General features: G+C 45.5%; 1 protein-coding gene across 1 annotated transcript in view; it reads left to right on the top strand.

Annotated features, from left to right (window-relative positions):
* LOC131406078 (aromatase) overlaps positions 1-20918 on the top strand; it is a 110956-nt gene that overhangs the window by 62526 nt on the left and 27512 nt on the right. The window contains exon 2 of the mRNA XM_058541572.1: positions 15168-15350. Coding sequence (XP_058397555.1) covers positions 15206-15350 — 145 coding nt within the window. The 5' untranslated portion in view covers positions 15168-15205. The remainder of the gene's footprint in view (positions 1-15167; positions 15351-20918) is intronic.

Raw genomic sequence — 20918 nt, 5'->3', positions numbered from 1 at the left:
TCCAGTTGGTGACAGATCATTCAGAGCCCTTTTCGAACTGCATCTATCACTTATTGCTTCTTTGTGAGTTTACCTCACTTTGTGGAAATTTTGATAATGTTATTGGAATTCGCAGGCCTGGCCGAAATCTCCCATGTCCTCTATTCCACCCACTCCCTGAGAAGCCATTTTTATGGGCTTGCATTTCTGCTTCTCTTTCCTGTAGCTGGGTCACCGACCTCCATGTATAACCTATATTTGCTCTTCTGGGTCTCCAAGTAGATCTCTTTTAATTATTTATCCTCTGGGGCCTCCTATGTCTCCCATATCCAACTCTGCCCCCCCACCCCCAGGTGAGGTCTAGAGCACCTCTGACATCCCCAATGCCTCTTTCCGGTCACAGGCTCTGGCCACAGAGCCATGTGACTGATGAGTAACTACTACATCAGACATCACACCACCAGACGGATGACTGTCTGGTGCAGCCTAACTGCTCCTTTCAGCGATGTCACTGAAACATCACCTGAGCCCCTTCTTTGGAATTGCTTTCTGAAATCTGTGGCAGCTTATTTTTAATATCCTCAGTCAACTTCTGGTTCCAGGTGGTGGGTGAAGCACATGCTTCAGCCTTTCTTTGTCACTCCAAATCTCTGGAATTGATGGAAAAGATATTTTTAATATTCACAACTAAACTATAACTCAAGAAGGAGAGCCCTCCTTGGGGCAGAAATTCTAGAAGTATAAAGACTGATGTTATCAACCTGATAAAGAACCAAATGAAAATACACCCAGGAGAGAAGTGCATCCCGACAAAGGCAACGCAAAATCCAGTAGGGCTTTACACCCAGAGGTGGACCGGGAGAGCAGGAGAAACCCTGGAGCAGCCAGCAGGCTGGGGAAGTGGCCTCAGGAGTTCCTGTGCATCTTCTTTCCCCTCACTGAGCAGCAGCTGCAGTGGGGGCTCTGCCCAAAGAAGCTGCTGGGATAGAGGGTTGGAGCTGGAGATGCAGAGTGCACTCAAGCCCCGAAACCTAAGTGCTATGGTATTCCGACTAATGGCACGTTCCAAGCCTTCCTCACTCTTCCTGAAAATGGACTGGAGTACAAGCTGCAACAGAACATTCTGCCTTTTCTCTTCCTCCCGCAAACGGTAAGCAAACTGATGCAGCTAGCTGATTAAATAGGGAATTTCAGCCACAAAAATGAGCACATAATTAAGACTCACCACACATTTGATGAATGCCAACACCATGGAAGGGAGTTACGCACTGTAAACAAACAGAAGAGTTTATACCTGAGGAAACATACTTACTGATCAATCAAAATAGGACTCTAGAAGATGCTGAATTAATAGCCTCAGAGACACCAGTAGATACTGCATCCATAAAAAATTAACAGATAATGGACATTAATACTTTGATTTTTGAAATAAAATCAGAATGGATGGACTTGTGGGAGATCAAAATTGACCACCCCAAAATATGTCTCTTTACCTTGATTATTTTCTCTGACGGACATTTGACCTTGCCCAAACTGTCTAAAGAATTTAACATAGAAGACTTGTTTTAGGAAGGAGCCACTATCATATGATGGCTGTAACCTAATGTAAAATAGATGCTACAATAGGAAAGGCACAAACAAGCCCATCTTATCAAAAATTCTGTCTCTCCCAGGCCACATTATCTAGGTGGCCCTGTAAAGGGTTGTCAGACAAACATTTACATTTATAAGGGCAATCTCCATTTGTAAAGGTATCCCCCTCTCTGTACTGGGAAGAGGGGGGATGACCTCATTTCTAGAAACTTATCAATGTGGAAGGTGAGGCCTTAAATCTGCATAATAACCTTACTCTTGTTTACTGTGCTTTTCTGGTAATCTCCCATAACTGACTCCCTCCACCCCCAACATCTTCCTTTGTCTTTAGCTGAAGGTAGTATTTAAGATGAGAATCTCCATCATTTTGTTGAGAAACTCAATTTCCATGGTTTCTCCCATGTATACATGTTATTAAACTTGGTATTATTTTCTCCTGCTAACCTGTCTTTTAATTATTTGGCCAATCATAAGAACCTTGGGGGAAAGGGTGGAAGGGGATTCTCCCTCCTCTCCAACAGACTGAGAAGCCAAATAGATAACAGTTGGAATGCTGGGAGGTTCAACAAAGGAATTATCTCAGAACGAAGCACAAAGAGATAAAAGAGATGGGAAACATGAAAGAGCAGGTAAGAAAAGTGATGGGTGGATCCATAAGAACCAATATTTGTCTAACTGGTGATCTAGGAATCCAAAAGAATGAGAATGGTGGGGAGGCAATATTCAAAGAAATGTTAGCCAAGAATATCCCAGAACTGAAGAGAACTGTCTGAGTTCTCAGCAGTGTAAAAAAGTCACATACAGATATCTCAGTATGTGCAGTTCTTCATCCCTTGAAGATAAACTCCATTTGGGAAGCAGTAGAAGGTCATTTGAAACCAAGGGTGCTAAAAAAGATGGGTGATCAAACTCAGTTCTTGTTGACAATGAGATGTAAGTCAAATTAGATGTAAATTTAAAATATTTTTGCAGGGCTCATAAATTAGTTCTGAAGATGTCTGCCTCTACTGTTAACACCCATGCAGGCAGTTTAGCTAGTAGAATTTTCTGTTTTTCCAAAACTTCCTCTGTTTTCCTTGCATAGGAATACGTGTATGTAGTTTCCTAGCATAAGAATACATGAACAAACCAGAAGCCAGGGGCTCAAGTAAGAGAGCACTTCCTCTCCTGTATCCTCCCTCATCATCCCCATCCTTACTTATAGTTGCACCAGTAGATGTTAATGCTTCCTGACATGAATCCAGCTTCTTCAGTCTCATTCTGTCCAATCGCCTTCCTCATGCTTACCTCCTTACTCATTCCTACCTCCAAGCATTCACAGACCCCTCTCCTCTCCTCACCATCAAAATCCCAACCACATTTCAAAGACCAGAACAAGTTCTATCTTTCACACAACGTCTTCTTTGGCCACACCTCTATGCTAATAACTCTTTGAGCTTGTCAATAGTATCATGCTTATTAGTTTTTCTCTCCTACTAGACTGCAGGCTCCCATAAAGCTGAGAGAATGCCACACATTTCCTTTGTGCCCTCCAAAGATCTGCTCCAAGCACCTGTTAAAATGAAAATGTCTCCAGGAGAGAGAATAAGTTGAAGGACTAGCCCCTGAAAACTAATTATTTTGGCGACATGATTTCCTCTGACTGGGGAGAAGAAAGTGGGTGGATAGAAAATGTGGAGAAATGACACAGAAAAGGAAGTGTGTGTGAAAAGGGGTACAGGAGGCAAACAGCAACTATCCTACAATTCTGTTCGGGCCACCTCGGTGTTCTGATCTCTCACATGATCCCCGAAGACCCCATGATGAAACGGTTGTAGAGTCACTGGTTCCCAGACCACCCAGGTAGCTTAGACACTACCCCATTCCCTGGCCCTGTCGGAGTACCCAAGAGAGGTGCAGTGACTTGCCCAAAAGCACACAGCCCTTCAGTGAGCCCCAGGACACTACTCCAGCCCAGGGACTCTGCTCCTTTCAGCTGACCCTTGTTACCTATGCTCTTGTTGGAGACTGAAGACTAATAACAATAACAACTTCTATTGAACTCTCACTATGTGCTAGATACTCTGTTCAGTCCCCAACAGGCTTTATCTCATTTCCGCCTCTTGGTTACCATATCAAGAAACACTATTATTTCCCCCATTTTTCTGATAAAGAAGCTGAGGCAGAGCTGTAGCAGTGAACGCATACAGTGAAGGGAGGTCACTTGAAACCAGGAAAGCAAATGGCATGGGCAGGGATGTAGAAGCAGCTTCGAGTTTCCCCTGTCAATTCTTTTCTCCTTCTCTCAACCTGCAATGCCTTTCCTTCAACTTGATACCTTGTGGAATAATGCTTCTCCTTCAATGCCTTCTCACTAGGCCATACCCCACCTTCCCAGGATAATTATTTCTCCTCTCTTCCAATGGTTGTTTATGCCTCTGGTCAAATGCTTGTAATTTGACTTACATTAATAGTAAGATGGGTGGTTCTATGTTGTCCAATTAATTCCTTGAGGGCAATGACCTCATTTTGTTCATTGTTTTATTCCTAGACCCTAAAACAGGGACTAGGACATGGTTTATTAAATTTTTGGAGTGAGCACAGTAGTCTGCACGTGCATGTCTTCCAGAAGACGGGACATGGGAGAAGCCCAGAGATCCCATGAGCCTTGAAGCCCACTGAGGGCTAAAGTGTAGCCTTGGCCGATGCCAGTCTGAGGTGAGCCACAGAAGGTATTTCAGGGTATTGGAAATGCCCGTCACTCTCGCCTTAAATCTTTCTCACTGTTCCATTGGATACATAATCTACCACCTTGTCACCAAGCCTTCACTTGTAGATTTGGGGTCCAGGTGAAATGTAAAATGCCCAAGGGAAATTCCGTTCACTTGCAACAAGGAGGCATTCACACTCTACCGGTGAGTGAAGGTGGTTTTCATCTGGAATAACCTCTGGAACATTGGGAATGTGAGGTGGAAGGTGGAGGAAGGAACTGGACCCAGAAGTTGTTAATTTGAAGTCTGTGGGTGGGCCTCAGTGGGTCCAGAACCCAGAGGTGTATTCACAACATTGCACGTTGATTCCTGAGTGTGTTTCTCCAGAGCACGGTTCCACAGCTTTCATTAGATTCTCAGAATGGGTCTGGGACTCTAAAGAGAAGGAGAAGAGCTAGAGACAATGGCCAAAGGTGACCATTTGCACCCCAAGTTCCCTGACATCCCAGTTTAGCTCTGGGCACCTGGGCCCACAGGCACCCCTGGCTGGCCTAAGGCCATGGTGCAGAAGGTTCTTACCAAGGAAGATGAAGAGGGCACAGGCACTGGGGAGGGCCAGGAGGGGAAGCTAAGATAAAGGGTAAGAATGTTAGGCATCAGGCACAGAAGTAGAAAACGTCATGTTGCCCATTCCCCTTGTTTTATAGATAAGGAAAGGAGATCTAGAAGGGTTAAGTAACCCCAGCCCTTGGGGTCAGCCAGTGGCCTCCTTGCCAAAGATTGGCCCTGCTCTAGGCCATCTCTGTGGCCTCACAGTTTGTTCGTTAAACAACAGATAAGCTCACAAGGAAAGGCCAGTGATGCTGCTGTTATCTGACTGTTTGGGTGGTGGCCGTGGGCCACTGCCTTGCAGGAACTTGGCATTTGGAATCACAGATAGGATAAGGAAAACATTGCTCTAGGGCTGTGTGAATGCATCATTCTTTGATGACCCCAGGCCTGAAAAGCTTAACCTGCTAACTGTTCATTCATTCATTTCACCAACATTTACTAAGCATTTACTAGGTACAAGGCATCATGGTGGCCTCCATGAAGCCACAGAGAGGAGTGAGATGTGCATCTTTGCCTTGGAGGGACTTAGGCTGTGTAATGATGAAAGACACGCCACTGCAGAGCTGGGTGTTCTCTACTGCCATTATAAGAGCTTATCTCCTCCGAATAGGTGAGTCAAAGCACAAGGCCACTTGGGACTGCATTGTGGTAAATCTTGGACACCAAGGCTCAGTAAGGCTCTGGATCTTACTGTCAAAAAAGGGTGTAGTGGCCTCTCTGGCTGGTGACATCAGGGCTATCCTAAGCAGCTCCACTTGGGGACCTTCCATTGTTGCTCCCAGAGTCACGGAATCACACAAATCCACATGCCACACAGACTTTAAAGCCTAAAGAATGGCAGCCAACACCACTGGTGCCCTGCTCCAGAGGTTTCACTCTAACCCTTACCTCAGTGTCCTGAGGTAGAAAGAATTTGCTTCCTCAGCCAGGGCTCAGGGAGGCTTGGGGAGTGAATGAGGTCACAGGGCCAGTTAGCCGCAGAGCTGAGACTTGAACTCAGGCCCCTGACCCCAAATCCTGCTCCTGTGATATTATCATGTCTGCCCTTTCTCTCCTCCCTCCTTTTAACCTTTTGGTTAAAAGCCAAAATTGGACCGAAAACTCCTGCTACCTTTTCCCCTCTGAGGCCAGACGACACGTTAGGTTTATAAAATAGAATTAAAAAGTGAAGGGTTGGGTAACCTCTTAGAGAAGTAAGTGCTGCTGCGGGAACAATACTCAGCCTGGCACTTTGTGCTCCCTCCATGAGACAGGCTCAGCCTGCTAGTGAGAGAAAGCAGGGTTGGGGTGTCAGGCAGCCCCTGGACAACAGGATCTGAGGGTCCCATGATACCTCCTCTCCTTGTCTCATGGCCTGAAAGGCCTTTAATGATCAAGATCTAGAAGGCTTTTCAGGTGGTCACTCCCCTGGGAGAGGATATCAGGTACAGGAAAATGTCTTCCCATTGGGAAGACAATGGATTAGGTATCTGAGGGAAAAGAGGGCATCCTTAGAGGGGCCAAGATGAAAGCTGAGAAGAGAGGGCAGCCAGGCCTGCTGATGGCTGGCCAGGAAGCTGCTGTGAAGAAAGAAGTATTTCCATAAACATGCATGGATGTCATGGAGCTTCAAAGACTAGTGAGAAAGCCCCAGCCCCGCCTGGTGCCCAAGAGCTTTGGGTCTGCATGCTTGTGCGAAATGTGGGTTTGGGTAGTCTGTGCATTTACGAGAGAGGGAATCCTGCCTTTTTTGCACTGTCAATAGTCTCCCTACCTGGTTGTAATGCTAGCGGCTGAGTTTTCCCACTGGTGCCCTAGAGGGGATTCCAGGCCAACCACACAACGTTTATCTCTCTGGGTTTTGCTTGTTGGTTCCTATTATTGCTCCTGCTCCAGAACAAAAAATTCCCAGGGACTCACTTGGAAGCTTGCTGGAAGCTTCTAGAATGACTAGAACCTCCAGTGTCATAACCCCCTGGAAATCAGATTGCAGAATGTGCACACAGTAACCTTTTCCCACTTTTTTTCCCCCCTTTTCCCACTTTTGAGTGACCATTGACAAGTGACCTTACTTCCCTAGATCTCATGTGGACGGTTCATTTTTCAAGGGAGAAAACTGTACTATTAGAAGATCTTGGAGTTTCTTTTCAGCTCTGATACCCTTTGTTTCCTGAATGTAGAACTTCATGGGCAGCTCTGACTTTCATCCTAGAGACTGTAGTGCTCACACCACATCCTGGCTTACAGCACTTTCCTCAGAGCTTCCCTTACGCCTCTTATGTCTGCATGTAGCACCTTGCTCAGACAAGGTCCTTAATAAATGTTGGTTTAATGAAACCCTCCATGACTCTGAGTTATAGAGGGACTTGGCAGTCAAAAACAAGAGTGTCCCAGGACCCCTGTCAAAGGGAAAGGAGGAGGGGTAACTGCACCCTGCAAGTGTAAGAGAAGGCTCGGGGAAGGAGGTGAGGAAGCAGATCTCTCCTGGGAGGCCTGTGGGGCAGAACCAGCCAAGCTGGAGAGACATGGGGAGGACATGGGGGAGACATGAGGGAGAAGAACTCCCAGGTAGGGTGTCTGTGGGTCAGCGAGAAGTCAGAGTGTGGGTGGAGAGAGCCAAGGAATGAGGCTGGATGAGGATGAATTTGGAAGCTGTGCAGTCAACTGGAAGCAAAGAAGGATTTTTAGCAGGGGCTTAATGTGATGAAAACTGAGTAGAAAAACAATCTGGCAGCTGTGTGCTGGACTAACTGAAAGGGAAGGTCTGAGAGGAAGGGCCTCAAGGAGGTTACAGTGGGGATAAATTCTGGACCAAGGTGGAAACAGTGCAAACTCAGGTTTGGCCTGGACTATTCTTGGAGCGAGACACGGCCGTGAAGGAAACACATGCAGATTCCTAGCCTTGGGGAACTCACCTGCTGGGAGGAGAGGAAACAGAAGGAGTCAGATGACTTTTAAGAATTAATACCCCATTTTATTCTTTTCTTTGGTGAGGAAGATTGGCCCCGAGCTAACATCTATGCCAATTTTCCTCTTTTTTTTTTTTTTTTTGTATGTGGAAGGCCGCCGCAGCATGGCTCAATGAGCGGTGCATAGGTCCGTGCCCAGGATCCGAACCTGTGAACCCCAGGCTGCTGAAGCAAAGCCTGCAAACTTAACCACTATGCCACCAGGCCTGCCCCTGCCCCACTTTATTCTAAGGGATTTGAGGAAACTTACAAAAATACATCCAACTCAGAAGGATAAAAATGAATGATTTTATCTATTGTCCTTGACAATATCTCTTTAGATACAACAGTGAGTTGTACATAACTGATCTTGTAAAGTCACTCTGGGTCAGCTTATGGCCTGACACCAAAGCATGACCAGGCCAAGGCAGTTGCAGAAAGGACACAAATGACTAAGTCCAAGTGTGCAGCTCCTTGAAGGTCGTGGCACTTGATTCAGATACTAAGTAAAGGCTGCAAATGGGCTGGAGTCTAGATCGGGCCCACAGAGAGATGTTTCACTTGGCATCATGTTTCATTTGAGAAGACGGCTGTGCTCTACAACATATTACAAGTCCGTCATCTTGTTCCACATTTGTGTCACCTCTGTAAGGCTTGAAGCTATCAGATCCTAGGACTGCCGAAAGTGAACTGAGGGTCCACTAGGAATCCCCAATGGATTTTTCACAACAGAGGCTTTTGAAAACAATTAGATATTAGAGAGTTCAAGGTAATTTTTGGCAAGAGTCTAGAAGGCAGGTATCAATTTGCTTTCAAATGACCACTGAGAATATACTTTGATCATGAACAGAGCAGAGGGTAGGGTTAAGGTCCATTATATAAATTAAGATATGGGACAGAAGGTAAAGGAAGTTCAGGGAAGAGCCTTGAGTCAGGGACAAGACATTTTTAGGGAAGATCCCTAGAATTTTGTGACTGGACATGTTTACGCTGAAATGGGGAGTGGATATTGGTAGGAAAGGAAGGGGAAGGGATAAGTGAAAAACACCAAGGTTTTGAAGTTGAATGACTGGGAAAGTGATGTATAAGAAGGTTGGGGTGGGAGGAGGAAGTTAGGAGGAAGTCGATGGATTTGGTTTTAGACGTAAGTGTGGAGTGATGGCAAGACATCTAAGTGGTAGTGTACACTAGGCATTTGGGGCTTCAGATATGGAATCAAAGAGAGAGGACAGGGCCAAGAAGGCAAATGGGGCGGCACCCATACAGCAGTGAGAGCTGAAGTGAAGAAAAGTAATCAGTTCTCAAACGAAGTATGAAACCTAGAAGGCAGAGCATTTAGGCTGGGGACCTCAGGGGGACTAGGAACAGGTGCAGAGGAATAAGAAAGAACAATGGGAGAAAAGGAAAAGACTGTCACACCAGCACAGATACAAGAAGGAGGAATGGCCACATGGATCCAACGCCACAAAGTGAGATCAAGAAGAACAAAGATGGAGGAAAAGGGGCTGGCCCTGTGCACGGTTAAGCGCGTGAACTTTGCTGCTGGCAGCCTGGGTTCGGATCCTGGGTGCGCACCAACACACCGCTTCTCTGGCCATGCTGAGGCAGCGTCCCACATACAGCAACTAGAAGGATGTGCAACTATGACATACAACTATCTACTGGGGCTTGGGGGGAAAAAAAAAAGGAGGAGAATTGGCAATAGATGTTAGCTCAGAGCCGGTCTTCCTCAGCAAAGGAGGAGGATTAGCATGGATGTTAGCTCAGGGCTGATCTCCCTCACAATAAATAAATAAATAAATAAATAAATAAATAAATAAATAAAAAGGTATGGATTGGGCAGGAGGAAGGTCATATATAACCTCGGGGGGGGGGGCTGGTATCATGAATGCAATTGAAGCAAAAGCCAAGAGGAGATGGGTAGAAAGAAAATGAAAACAGCAGGCCTGGGTTATTTGTTTGGAGGAAAAAGAAGCTAACCTGCAAAGAAGAGAGAAAGAGCAGAGAGATGTAGAAGGGAAACAAGGAGAGGCTGGTATCACGCAGCTGGGAAAGGAAATAGGTGTGTAGTGAGATGAAGCAGACAGTGTCGTTTGGGTTAAGCTCCCGCGGAGCGGTGCTCAACTTCCACTTTCTCGCTTGCTTTGACATGCTGAGGCTCAGTTTCCTCATTTGTGAAATGGAGGTATAATATTGAACATATTCCAGAAGGTCATTGTGATGACTGAGTCATAATGCACATGGAGCACTTGGTGACGCATTTCAGGTGAATGTGAACCCGCTGCTGCAGCCATCAGGCTGTCCATCCTCTTCGAGGGACTGTTGACACTACATCCATGTTGTTTTCCCCTCTTGTAAAACAGCAATAACAACTTTTATAACCTTAAAAAAAAAAAAAGGAAAAAATTGCTTTTTGGAAAGTCCTGCCTTTTGGACACACTCTGACTTCCACCGTCCTCTCTGTCTCCAATAGTGTAACATCCCAGGCATGCCTCCTTGGTCATCAAAGATGCTGGCACTTAGCCACAATCAGCCTCTTCTGGTCTCCTGCTAGCTCTTGGGCCCCTCCTCTCCTGCCTTCTTTGTAAACTCATCTTTTCTTACAAGGTGTAGCCTCCTCTATTCTCTCATTAAATTTTGGTGTCCCTCAAGACACCCTTCTCAGTGTATACAGGCTCCATAGCCCATATGTCAGCTCAGACCTCTCCCCTGAGTTACAGATTACATATTGCTGCTTGGATGGTTCAAAAATTCCTCAAACTCAAAATTTTTAAAAGCTAAAGGAACTCCCCCCACCACAAATCTTGTCCTAGCTCAGAGAATGGCACCACCGCACCTCCAGGTGCACAGTCTGGAAAGTTAGGAGTCATATTTAACACTTTCCCCTTCCCCATATCACTGGATTTAAATCATGACAGTCATGTTAACGCAACTACCAAATATCTCTAGAACCTGTTCACTTGACTCCATTTCCACCTCCTGAGACCACAGCACCTCCCTCTCCTGCCTGAAAAACTATGGAAGCCTCTCAACTGGTCTCACTTCACCCACTCCAACACCACCCCCTCATCGTATTCTGCCCACTACAGCTGGAGTGATTTTAGTTTTCAAAGCAAATATGATTTTGCTAATCCTTTGCTTAAACCCCTTCAGTGGCTTCTCATTTCTCTTTGGACAAATTCTAACATCTTTAACGTGCCTACATGGCTTTGCGCAGGTGTTCCCTACCACCACCTCCAGCCCCAGTGCACCCCACACTGCCCCCTCCCGCTCTCTGAGTCCCGGGTCACCAGCCTTCTTTCTATTCCTTGCTGATCCTTCTTTCTGCTTAGCATCGTGCTCACTGTCCCCGACTCCCATCCATCCCAGCCTCCCAGTCCCACTCAGTAGCCCCTCCCTGGGACAGGACACTCTGTAGCCACAAGCCTTCCTGTCCGCAACTGGAAGTTCTCACTTGCTTGGGGAACTGTTCAATAAGGGGCTGTACCTCCCCCTGGAAGACCCTTTCTGTCAGCCCCTGGGGACTGAGGTGACATCTGTCTTGCTCCTTGCAGCAGCCCCAGGATGCAGCCCCCTGTGGGGACCCAAATCAGAAGGTGCAGCAGGGACAACCAAGGTGTCTGGGTGATGTTTCTCTGGGAGTGGGGGCGTGAAAGAGGGACAGACCAGGTGTGCTGGAGAAAATGAGAGGGAGGGCAGGCTTGGCACGCAGCCCTCACACCCAGGATGGCTGGGTCATCTCCTTGCTGGGCAGTGCGCCCCCATGCTGCAAGGTAGGATTTGGTAGAGGCTGGCCAGGCCGGGGGGCACTTATGCAAGGCTAGGGCCTACCTCGCCACCCTGCAGTGGGTCAGAGCTGTACCAGGGCATCTAGGGGCATCTCCTGGCACTGTGGGGCCCAGGATGTGTCTTGCCCCAAGGTCACCAGGACACCTAGGCTCTGCTGTGTCTGTAGGGGCCTTGCCCTGGCTCAGACAGGGGGACTCTGGGTGTAGGACTGGTTTTTCCTTACCCTGAGGCTGGCGGGGCATTAAGTGAAGGAGGTAGGATACCTGCTGTTCCACCCAGCGCAAGAGCACGGGCCTGGTTCATCAAGTGGCTAGAGCCCCCGCTTGGTGCCAGGCCCAGTGTGGGCTACCCCAGTGAGTGGAGAGTGGAGACCACCCTGCAAATAAATGCCTGGAGACCGAGGCATTTGAGATGGTCTTTGAAGGCATGTGGCACTTGAAGGCTGTGTGTGTATTTGTATGTTTGGGGATGACAGAAGGGTATTCCTGCACAGGGGACATATAAGCAAACTCTATGAAGTTCTAGAACCTTCCTACATTCCTGTACCACGTTCAAAGGGCTCTGTTTAACCTGTCTGTGTGGCCCATCAGAACGTTCTACTGAACAGGACAACCAATGCGCAAGGAGGAGAGAATCTCAAAGAACCTTCCAGCTGTGCCCTTCGGAGGTCTGAAAAGCCTGCTCCGCTAAAGGAAGTCATTCTGAATAGCCTAGGAATGAATAAATGATGAAATGTAGGGCCCAAATGAATCCCATAATAGGCAGCAAAATGGCATGATTAAGAGCATGGGCTCTGAAGACTACATGGACTCTAATCCAAGCTCTGCAACAAATAAACTGGGTGCCCTGGGGGAAGCTACTAACCCATACCTCAGTTTCCTCATCAATAAAATGGGGATTGTGGGCTGGCCTGGTGACGTAGTGGTTAAGTGCACACGCTCCGCTTCAGCAGCCCAGGGTTGGCAGGTTTGGATCCCGGGCACGCACCGACACACTGCTTGTCAAGCCATGCCGTGGCAACGTCCCATATAAAGTAGAGGAAGATGGGCACTGATGTTAGCCCAGGGCCAATCTTCCTCAAGAAAAAAGAAGAGGAGGATTGGCATCGGATGTTAGCTCAGGGCTAATCTTCCTCACAAAAAAAAAAAAATGGGGATCATAATACCTAGCTCATGGGGTTGTTGAGAGGATGAATGGCTTAATATTTGTAAAGTGCTTGGAACAATGTCTGACACATTGTTACAAGGCGAATGCCTTGTAAGCATTAAAAAATGCTCATCCTTTTGAGCCTTTAAATGGTGCTCTTTTGGGCATCTTTAGGACATACTCTCGAGGAAGATGAGGAACCTGGCTTCTTAGCCCCATTAAACATTTAGACATACAAGCAGTCCTCACTTTGCACAATAGCGCAGGACCGTAGAAATGACCAGGCAAACTGAAACTGTGCAAAGCAATCTTAACAATCAAGAGAAAAAATACGACAGTTCAGTGATCTTTAAACTTTTTGTTGAAACGTTACAAACTCTTATTGTAGGCTTCAGGTGTATAGGGAAATGAAAAAAATAGCAAAACTAATATTTTAATACACTGTAATTTAAAACATGAGAAACATTACAATTCTTAAAGTGTTTCTTTGTAAAAAGAACTCATCAAGAGTATTTGAACAGTTCTTGACTTCTTTCCTTTGTCTAACTTAGATACTAAGGAAGCATCTTTTCTATGGCTTGGTGAATTGTCCTACTCCTTTATAAATTTGCATCAGCTTCCAACATTTTATCCTTCATGCTTTCCATGTTGTGGAATACCTCTGAGAGTTCCTTTAATGTGAAATTTTTTTGTTGGCATCACTTCCTCTGGGGCGTCTTCCTCCTTTTTGTCACAACCACTTTCCTCATTTATGCTTTTAACATTGGTTTCAGATTTCATCAATATAAATAGAAATCTTGAGGGTCTTGGCTGTCGTAAGCCACACAGAGTTTACTCAGAATGATGCAAAATTTCACTCCAGAAATCAAAAAACTCAATCTGCTCAAGGCAGCAGCTACTCATTAACAAAGGAACCAGACGATAACAGACACATTGCTGACTTTTCTGTCTCAGCTCACATATATTTGAAGCAAACCAACTGCACAACATATGTATAGGCATTTTCAGTGTCTTGCACTGCGCCATTAATGATTATTTAAATGGTGGAATAATAGAATGAATCAAGCAACTGAATGAATTCAACTATATTGTAAAATTTCTGCAGTTGCCAGAAATGGGTTTTTGTTTGGATGTTCAAGAACTTGTATAGATCAGGGGAGAAATGTAATTATATACTCTTTAAGAATCTGATGAGAATTATGGCTTCTTTCCCCCAAAAAGTGCAGATGAGCAGATACAACATTTTATGCAGCATTTCAGGGAGTTCACAGAGCCCCTGAAATCTAATTAGAAGCCCTGGCTAAGAATCTAGAACTTAATATTACTAGGTAAAACCCAGCCAAAATCTGTTTCAGAGCCTTCACAAGTCCTGGAAACTGTGGGCAGGTTCCAAGGGAAGTGGTCATCTGGCACCAGAACTGTATTGACTTGTTGCTCTGTCCTCACCATACGAGTCTATTCACTCTTGGTCTCTTCAACAAACCACCATTCCGGAAACTCTCTTCTGAGAGTATAACTATTAGCAAACCTTACTGAAAAGACAAACTCAATACTACCGTGTTGAAAAATACGACAGAACCAGCAAATCAAACTTGAAAATTGTTTTGCATGGGAGGGGAGCTGCTGTGGGGAGCGAGGTTGCTGAGTGGCACCTGAGGCTATGACTGTGGCATTTTATCCTGTCCTCTCTTACTTCCTCCTTCCCCATTCCTTCTTTTTCTCCCCTCTCTTTCTTCTTCCTCTCCCATTCTTCTCTCCCACTACCTCTGATGTTGGCCCCCAGGGACTGCTTGATCCAGCCCATGGTGCAAGGGATTTTAAGCCTCGTTAAAGGCAATAGAAAAAGATTGTCCTAAGTCAGTCGCACTGAATTCAATAGACAACCTAACGGGAGGCTCTGAGAACACCTCGACAATGCCCAAGAAAAACTTCCTTGCCAAAGAAGCTTACTCTCTGGGGAAGGTAATTTTGAGCAAGGAAGAAGGTTGGGGATTGCTTTTTTTCCCCCCTTCCACTGATTTGGCTTCAAGGGAAGAAGATTGCCTAAACAAAATCTGCTGATGAAGTCACGGAATGACTCCACCTCTGGAAAGAGCTTCATTTTGTTGTATTTTGGTGAGAAATTCGTCTCTTAATTGGGAATCCAATCACTTTCTACTCACTCAAGGGCAAGATGATAAGGTTCTATCTGACCAAGCGTCTAAACGAACCTGAGGCTACCAAGGTCAGAAGTGCTGCACTTCAAGCCGAAAGATCTCTCTTGGGCTTGCTTGTTTTGACTTGCAACCAGAAATTTATCTTGTCTAAGTGTCCGATCACATTATAAAACACTGCGCCGATCAGTACAGTACAGCATCCTCTGACGCAACGGGAGTCCTAGACATACATTTTGGGGGATTCTCTAATTTTTCTGCCCCCCTGATTTCCACAGGACTTTAAACTGCTCTGCCTGAGATCAAGGAGAACAAGATGGTTTTGGAAATGCTGAACCCAATGCGTTATAACCTCACCAGCATGGTGCCCGAAGTCATGCCTGTTGCCACCTTGCCAATCCTGCTGCTCACTGGCTTTCTTCTCTTGGTTTGGAATCATGAAGAAACATCCTCAATACCAGGTAAGTCATTCATTTAGTTTTGTGTCTACGGAGATTGTTTACTTGGGCTTTTGGTCCATGAGGATAAAGAAAATTTTGTAAAATGAAACAGGGCAACTCTGGGGAGATGGCTGAAGCCCATGGCAATGTTAGCAAATGAGGACTCAGGTGAAAATTTTTATGCCAATTATCTGTACATTTTAAATGAAAGCACTTAAAAAATATCTTGGATAATGCTTTCCAGTCTGCACTTTACTTTGGTAAATTAGACTTGGCACAAGTATCCTTTAAATAAGTTAGAGATGAGGTGGAGCAAGGTAAAATTCCAGGTTTTTGTTTATTTATTTTTTGATTCAAATTCATTCCAATTTTGCTCTGAAGGTGAAAATGTCTCTGGAATGCCTTCTATACTCCTTTCCTTCTCCCTCCCACTTTGCCTCATCCATGCCCTCTGCCCTTTCCGTTTCTTGAACTTACTCCTTCTCTTTATCTCACTCTTTATTTTCTTTTTTATTCTTCTGGGTGGGGTGATGGTGGTGTCATCATAAAGGCTGGATGGGACTCGGGCAGTGGAAGAAGGATGGGGACCACTACAGGTCCCTTGGAACATCACAATCTGACAGAATCTTCAACAAGGTCTGTGGGTCAATCAAAAGTAGAGTATAGGGGCCGCCCCGTGGTGTAGCAGTTAAGTGTGCGCACTCCGCTGCTGGCGGCCCGGGTTCAGATCCCGGGTGCGCACCAACGCACCGCTGGTCAGCCCATGATGTGGTGGCGTCCCACATAAAATGGAGGAAGATGGGCACGGATGTTAGCCCAGGGCCAGTCTTCCTCAGCAAAAAGAGGAGGATTGGCATGGATGTTATGTCAGGGCTGATCTTCCTCACACACACACACAAAAAAGTAGAGTATAATATAATTATCCAGAAAATCCCAGTAGAAGCCCCGGCCACTCCACCCTATTAGATAAATTCAAAATTATGGGAATTTTCAGATCATTTCTTTAATTTTCAGTGAAAATTCCTCATGACAGGTGTCTGTCCCTAGTCCCATAAGATACCTGATAAGGCTTTATTTCAAGAACATAGTCATTACACACTTCCAAGTGTGGTGGGCCCCATCACAGCGTGATTTAGAGTGGGAGTGTGGGGGATTGGCCTCGTGACTTAGCGGTTAAGTGTGCGCGCTCTGCTACTGGTGGCTGGGGTTCGGATCCCTGGCGCGCACCACTGCACCGCTTCTCCGGCCATGCTGAGGCCGTGTCCCACATACAGCAACTAGAAGGATGTGCACCTGTGACATACAACTATCTACTGGGGCTTTGGGGAAAAAAAAAAAGGAGGAGGATTGGCAATAGATGTTAACTCAGAGCCAGTCTTCCTCAGCAAAAAGAGGAGGATTAGCATGGATGTTAGCTCAGGGCTGATCTTCCTCACAAAAAAAAAATAAATAGAGTGGGAGTGTGGGGCTGGTGCCAAGTGCCCTGTGTCTGGATTCTTTAAAATTTTCCAGAGAACTGCCTATTTCTCTATCTGACTTGGCCTGGTATTTTACATTACTTTTTTTTTTTTTTAATAATTAAAATTTTTTTTTCCCCCAAAGCCCCAGTAGATAGTTGTAGGTCACAGCTGCACATCCTTCTAGTTGCTGTATGTGGGACGCAGCCTCAGCATGGCCAGAGAAGCAGTGCGTCGGTGCGCGCCCGGGATCCGAACCCGGGCTGCCAGCAGCGGAGCACGCGCACTTAACCGCTAAGCCACGGGGCCGGCCTTACATTACTTTAATGACCAATTTAGTGGACCATTTAGTTAACTTTGTTCTCTGCTCCCTGATGGGGTCTGAGGGAAGACTCTTCCACGGTCTTTAACTCGAACCCCTTCTCCACTACTGCCCCTCCCTCACTGGATTTCCCCTCCTCCTGTGGGCTCCCAGGTCTGGGTCCATGAACGGTGGAGGTGAGGTGGAGGGTATTTTTAACACTTTCCCCCAGATGTTTATGCGGCAGATGGTGATACGGCTCTCTTGGACCTTGGAGTGAGGAGGTCAACCCACGGGGGCCAGCGTGAGAGCTGGCATCCCTGAAGCTCCGCATGAGGAGCCTAGGTGGCAGGTCCTCTGTCCACCATTTCTGGGCAGGCACATCATGCTGTCACACATGGAGAGTTAGATCGCGTAGTACTGTGATTCTCAGCCGTCTGAGGTGGGGCCACCATGTTGCTAATATTGTTGAAAATCTCACCAGGTGGTTTTTCATGAGCAGTCAGGGTTGAGAGCCACGGATATGAGCCCAACCCCTTCATTTGACAGAAGAGGAAACTGAGTCCCAAAGAGGTGATCCACCTTGCCCAGGCATATCGTTATGACAAGTATGAGAAACCATGGAGGTCAAACTCCTCATATTAGAGGTGAGGGGTTAAAGCCCAGAGAAGGGAAATGGCTTGTCAGCGTCTCATCTGGAAGGAAAGTGGGAGTAGGGGGGCGGGGGGCAACCAGAAAGTCCCACATTGATGATCGTTTTGCTAGCCGGGGAGCTTCTAGTTCCATGCTTTCCCTTTGAAAATGTGAAGTCTGGTCAGAAAGCTCTGGTGGCACGGACTGAGATCCCGTGGCTCCTGAGTGGGGAAGGGAAGGTGAGGAATCTGGCCTTGCTGGTTTTGGCTGACCAACACTTCTCCACTCCTTTTGCCAGTTTCCTTGAATCACTGGCTCTCTGGGCTTGATTTTATAGGTTTCAGGGAAGCTCAGGGTCAGCGAAAGCTGCAGGGAGTTGAGAAGGTGTAATGATTAAAAGCCCTTAAGTCAGTCACAATTTACAAAGCAGCTTCGCACCCATTTTCTCCTGTGATCCTCGCAGCACTCTGGTGAGATAGGTGTGTTTATGCCTATTTTGCAGATGAGGAAACTGAGAATTAAAGAGAGTAGATGTCGCACAGCTAGTAAGTGATGAAACTGGAACTCAAATCTAAGCTTCTTCAACCCGTATTTACTGAGAGGCCTTGCTATATCACGTGCCGGGGCGGGGAGGTGGGGTGGGGAGGGGCAAGGAGTGTACAAAGATGACACACATAGGCAGATGACTTAGTGCTAGGGAGGGCTATGAGGGTCTGGGGGAGGAAAGAGTCATTCCTACTGGGGGTTTTGTAAATTTCAGTTCAGGAGACTTGCTCCAAGTTCATGGATCTCTGTGCAGGACTCACAGTAACCTGGCACCTGGCAGCTCTCCTTTCTCCAAGGACACACAGCCATCCTCCACCATGCACGTGGGTTCTCTCCCCCAGAGCCTCTCTCTGCCCTGGGCACCCTGTCCCCAGAGGGGGACACTGGGAAAAGCAAGTGGCAACACATTCCTCTTTTTCCCATTAAAAAACTATTTCACAGAAAAGTGCACAAATAAATGTCATCACAGTCCGGGACAAGAAATAGGATGTTAGCATCGTCCCAGAAACATCTCTTATGCCTTTTCCATCACACCCTCTCTCTCACCCCCAGAGGTAAACACTCTTCTATTTTGTGACAATCACTCCCTTCCTTTTTTGTAGTTTTGCTACTTAATTTCACATTCCCGAACAATAGAGAATAATTTTGCCTGGCTTTAAATGTTTCAGCAATCGAATCCTATAACTTATTCTTCTATCTTGATTGTTTTGTTCAGTATTATGGTTGTAAGATTCATCCACGTGTGGTGTGCAGCTGTAGTACATATGGTATACAGTTACATGAACATCTCATGGTTTAATTACCGATTCTATTGTTGATGGACATTGGAGGTGTCTCCAGGTTGGGGCTATTGTGAACAGTGCTGCTATGAACATTCACATGTACAGGTTTCTCTAGGGTATATACCTAGCATGGAATGCAACAGCTTCTTGATTAGGACATTGGGGGAGAGGTCCCAGCTCATGGCTTCATGGAGGCTGTCTCTGCACAAAAATGCAGTGAAGTTTTTATCGCTCCTCTTAGGGTGTGAAAGAGGCTCCCGAAATCACTGCACACCTAGGTGAGCATTCCCAAATCTGAGAAGCAGAGTGCAGCTTAATGTGAATGCAACCAGAATATTTCCCTAATATCCTACCACAGATTCTCCCCTCCTACAGCATTCTTCTCTCCAGCTGGAAGCTGTAAGTTATACGTGTAAATGGAAGGATCACGCTGTGTTGTAATTATTTGATTTTGTACTTTTTCCCCACATACTCTCCTCTCCTGCCGAGGACTCTGATGGGGACATAGTTGTACTTATCATACCATCTCCAGGCCCTAGCTTGGAGCTGGTGTCTATGCCCAGTAGGGTCTCAGTCAGTGTTTGTTGGATGATCAAGCTGACACATAACTGACCACTAAGGACCCCAAACTCTGATTCTCTTCTGGTTAGAATACTCAGGTTTTCAACCTGAACAAAATTCATCGCAATCTCCCTTTTTGAGTAGATACGGCTCTGCACCGTCGTATCTTAAATTTGAATGGTGGTTCCCAAATATTAAGACTTTCTCCATGACACTAAACTTTTAGATAAAAAATGAGAGAAGTGCAGTCTTTCATTTGTATGTCTTCATTTCTCACGGGCCTGGCCTATTACGTAAGTAAATGTTTGTTGAATAAGTCTATTCCCAAATAGCCAGACGTTTGACCTCATGTGAACTAAATGTGTGTGATGTAACGATATTTTTCCATTTTTATCAAAATGTAAATACAATCTAAAATACTCTAAATGAGGATGACATTTAAAACATCATCCTTTATATTATACACATGTCTAATTAGTTTTAAAAATTCATTTATTGAGGAATGGAAATTCATTTATGTATAAATGGAAACATTTATTGAGCATCTATAATGTTTCAAGCTGCAAATATTCAGCAAAGTATTTTGTTATTATGCCGATTTCAATTGATTAGAGGTCTGTATATCTGATGACATTTTCAGGAAATACATATTCGAGTTGCTTGTTTAAATGTTTTTAAGAACTTAGTGAAATTATTTTAATATAAAGTCAGTCATCTACTTATAATATAGTGTTATTAGAACAATTGTAAGATTAAGAACCCTTTGAAAATGTTTTGGCTCTATATATATTAACAAAGACCTTCACTTTAAAGAAAAAAAAAGCTGACAGTCTTGTCCACATTAACCCAGCTATTGCAAAGTTAAAAACTAAATCTTATTTGCCAAATTTGGGTCTAAATATTCAGTTTAGATGATTCAAGCAAAAGCTTCAATAATCTAGATTATTACACAACTCTTGCCCTTGGAGGGCGAGTACTGTCTTGTACAATTGTTCATGGTTTGGCTTCGTACCTATTTCACTGACAGAATGGAATTAAAGGAGAAAGATTTAGAAAAGCTACTACTTTACAGGAAACCCCTAAAACCATTCCAAAAAGTTTTGGTCTCGCTTTTCACCACCACCGGTAAAATCAAGCTGCCAAGTTGGTTCTCTCATATGAGCAACAGCCAATTCCCTACTTGTTCGCTGGATTCATGTTCTTTACAATTTTGCTATGGTCCTCCTAAGCAAGGACGTGAGTGGTCACTACTCTTGAGTAAAACCCCATCACTGGACTCAAACTGTAGCCCAGACACTGATCAGATAGA

The sequence above is a fragment of the Diceros bicornis genome, chromosome 5 (genome assembly GCF_020826845.1).
Source record: "Diceros bicornis minor isolate mBicDic1 chromosome 5, mDicBic1.mat.cur, whole genome shotgun sequence".
Lineage (NCBI taxonomy): Eukaryota > Metazoa > Chordata > Mammalia > Perissodactyla > Rhinocerotidae > Diceros > Diceros bicornis.
Note: the sequence above shows the minus strand (reverse complement) of the source record. Positions and strands in the feature narration are given on the sequence as shown.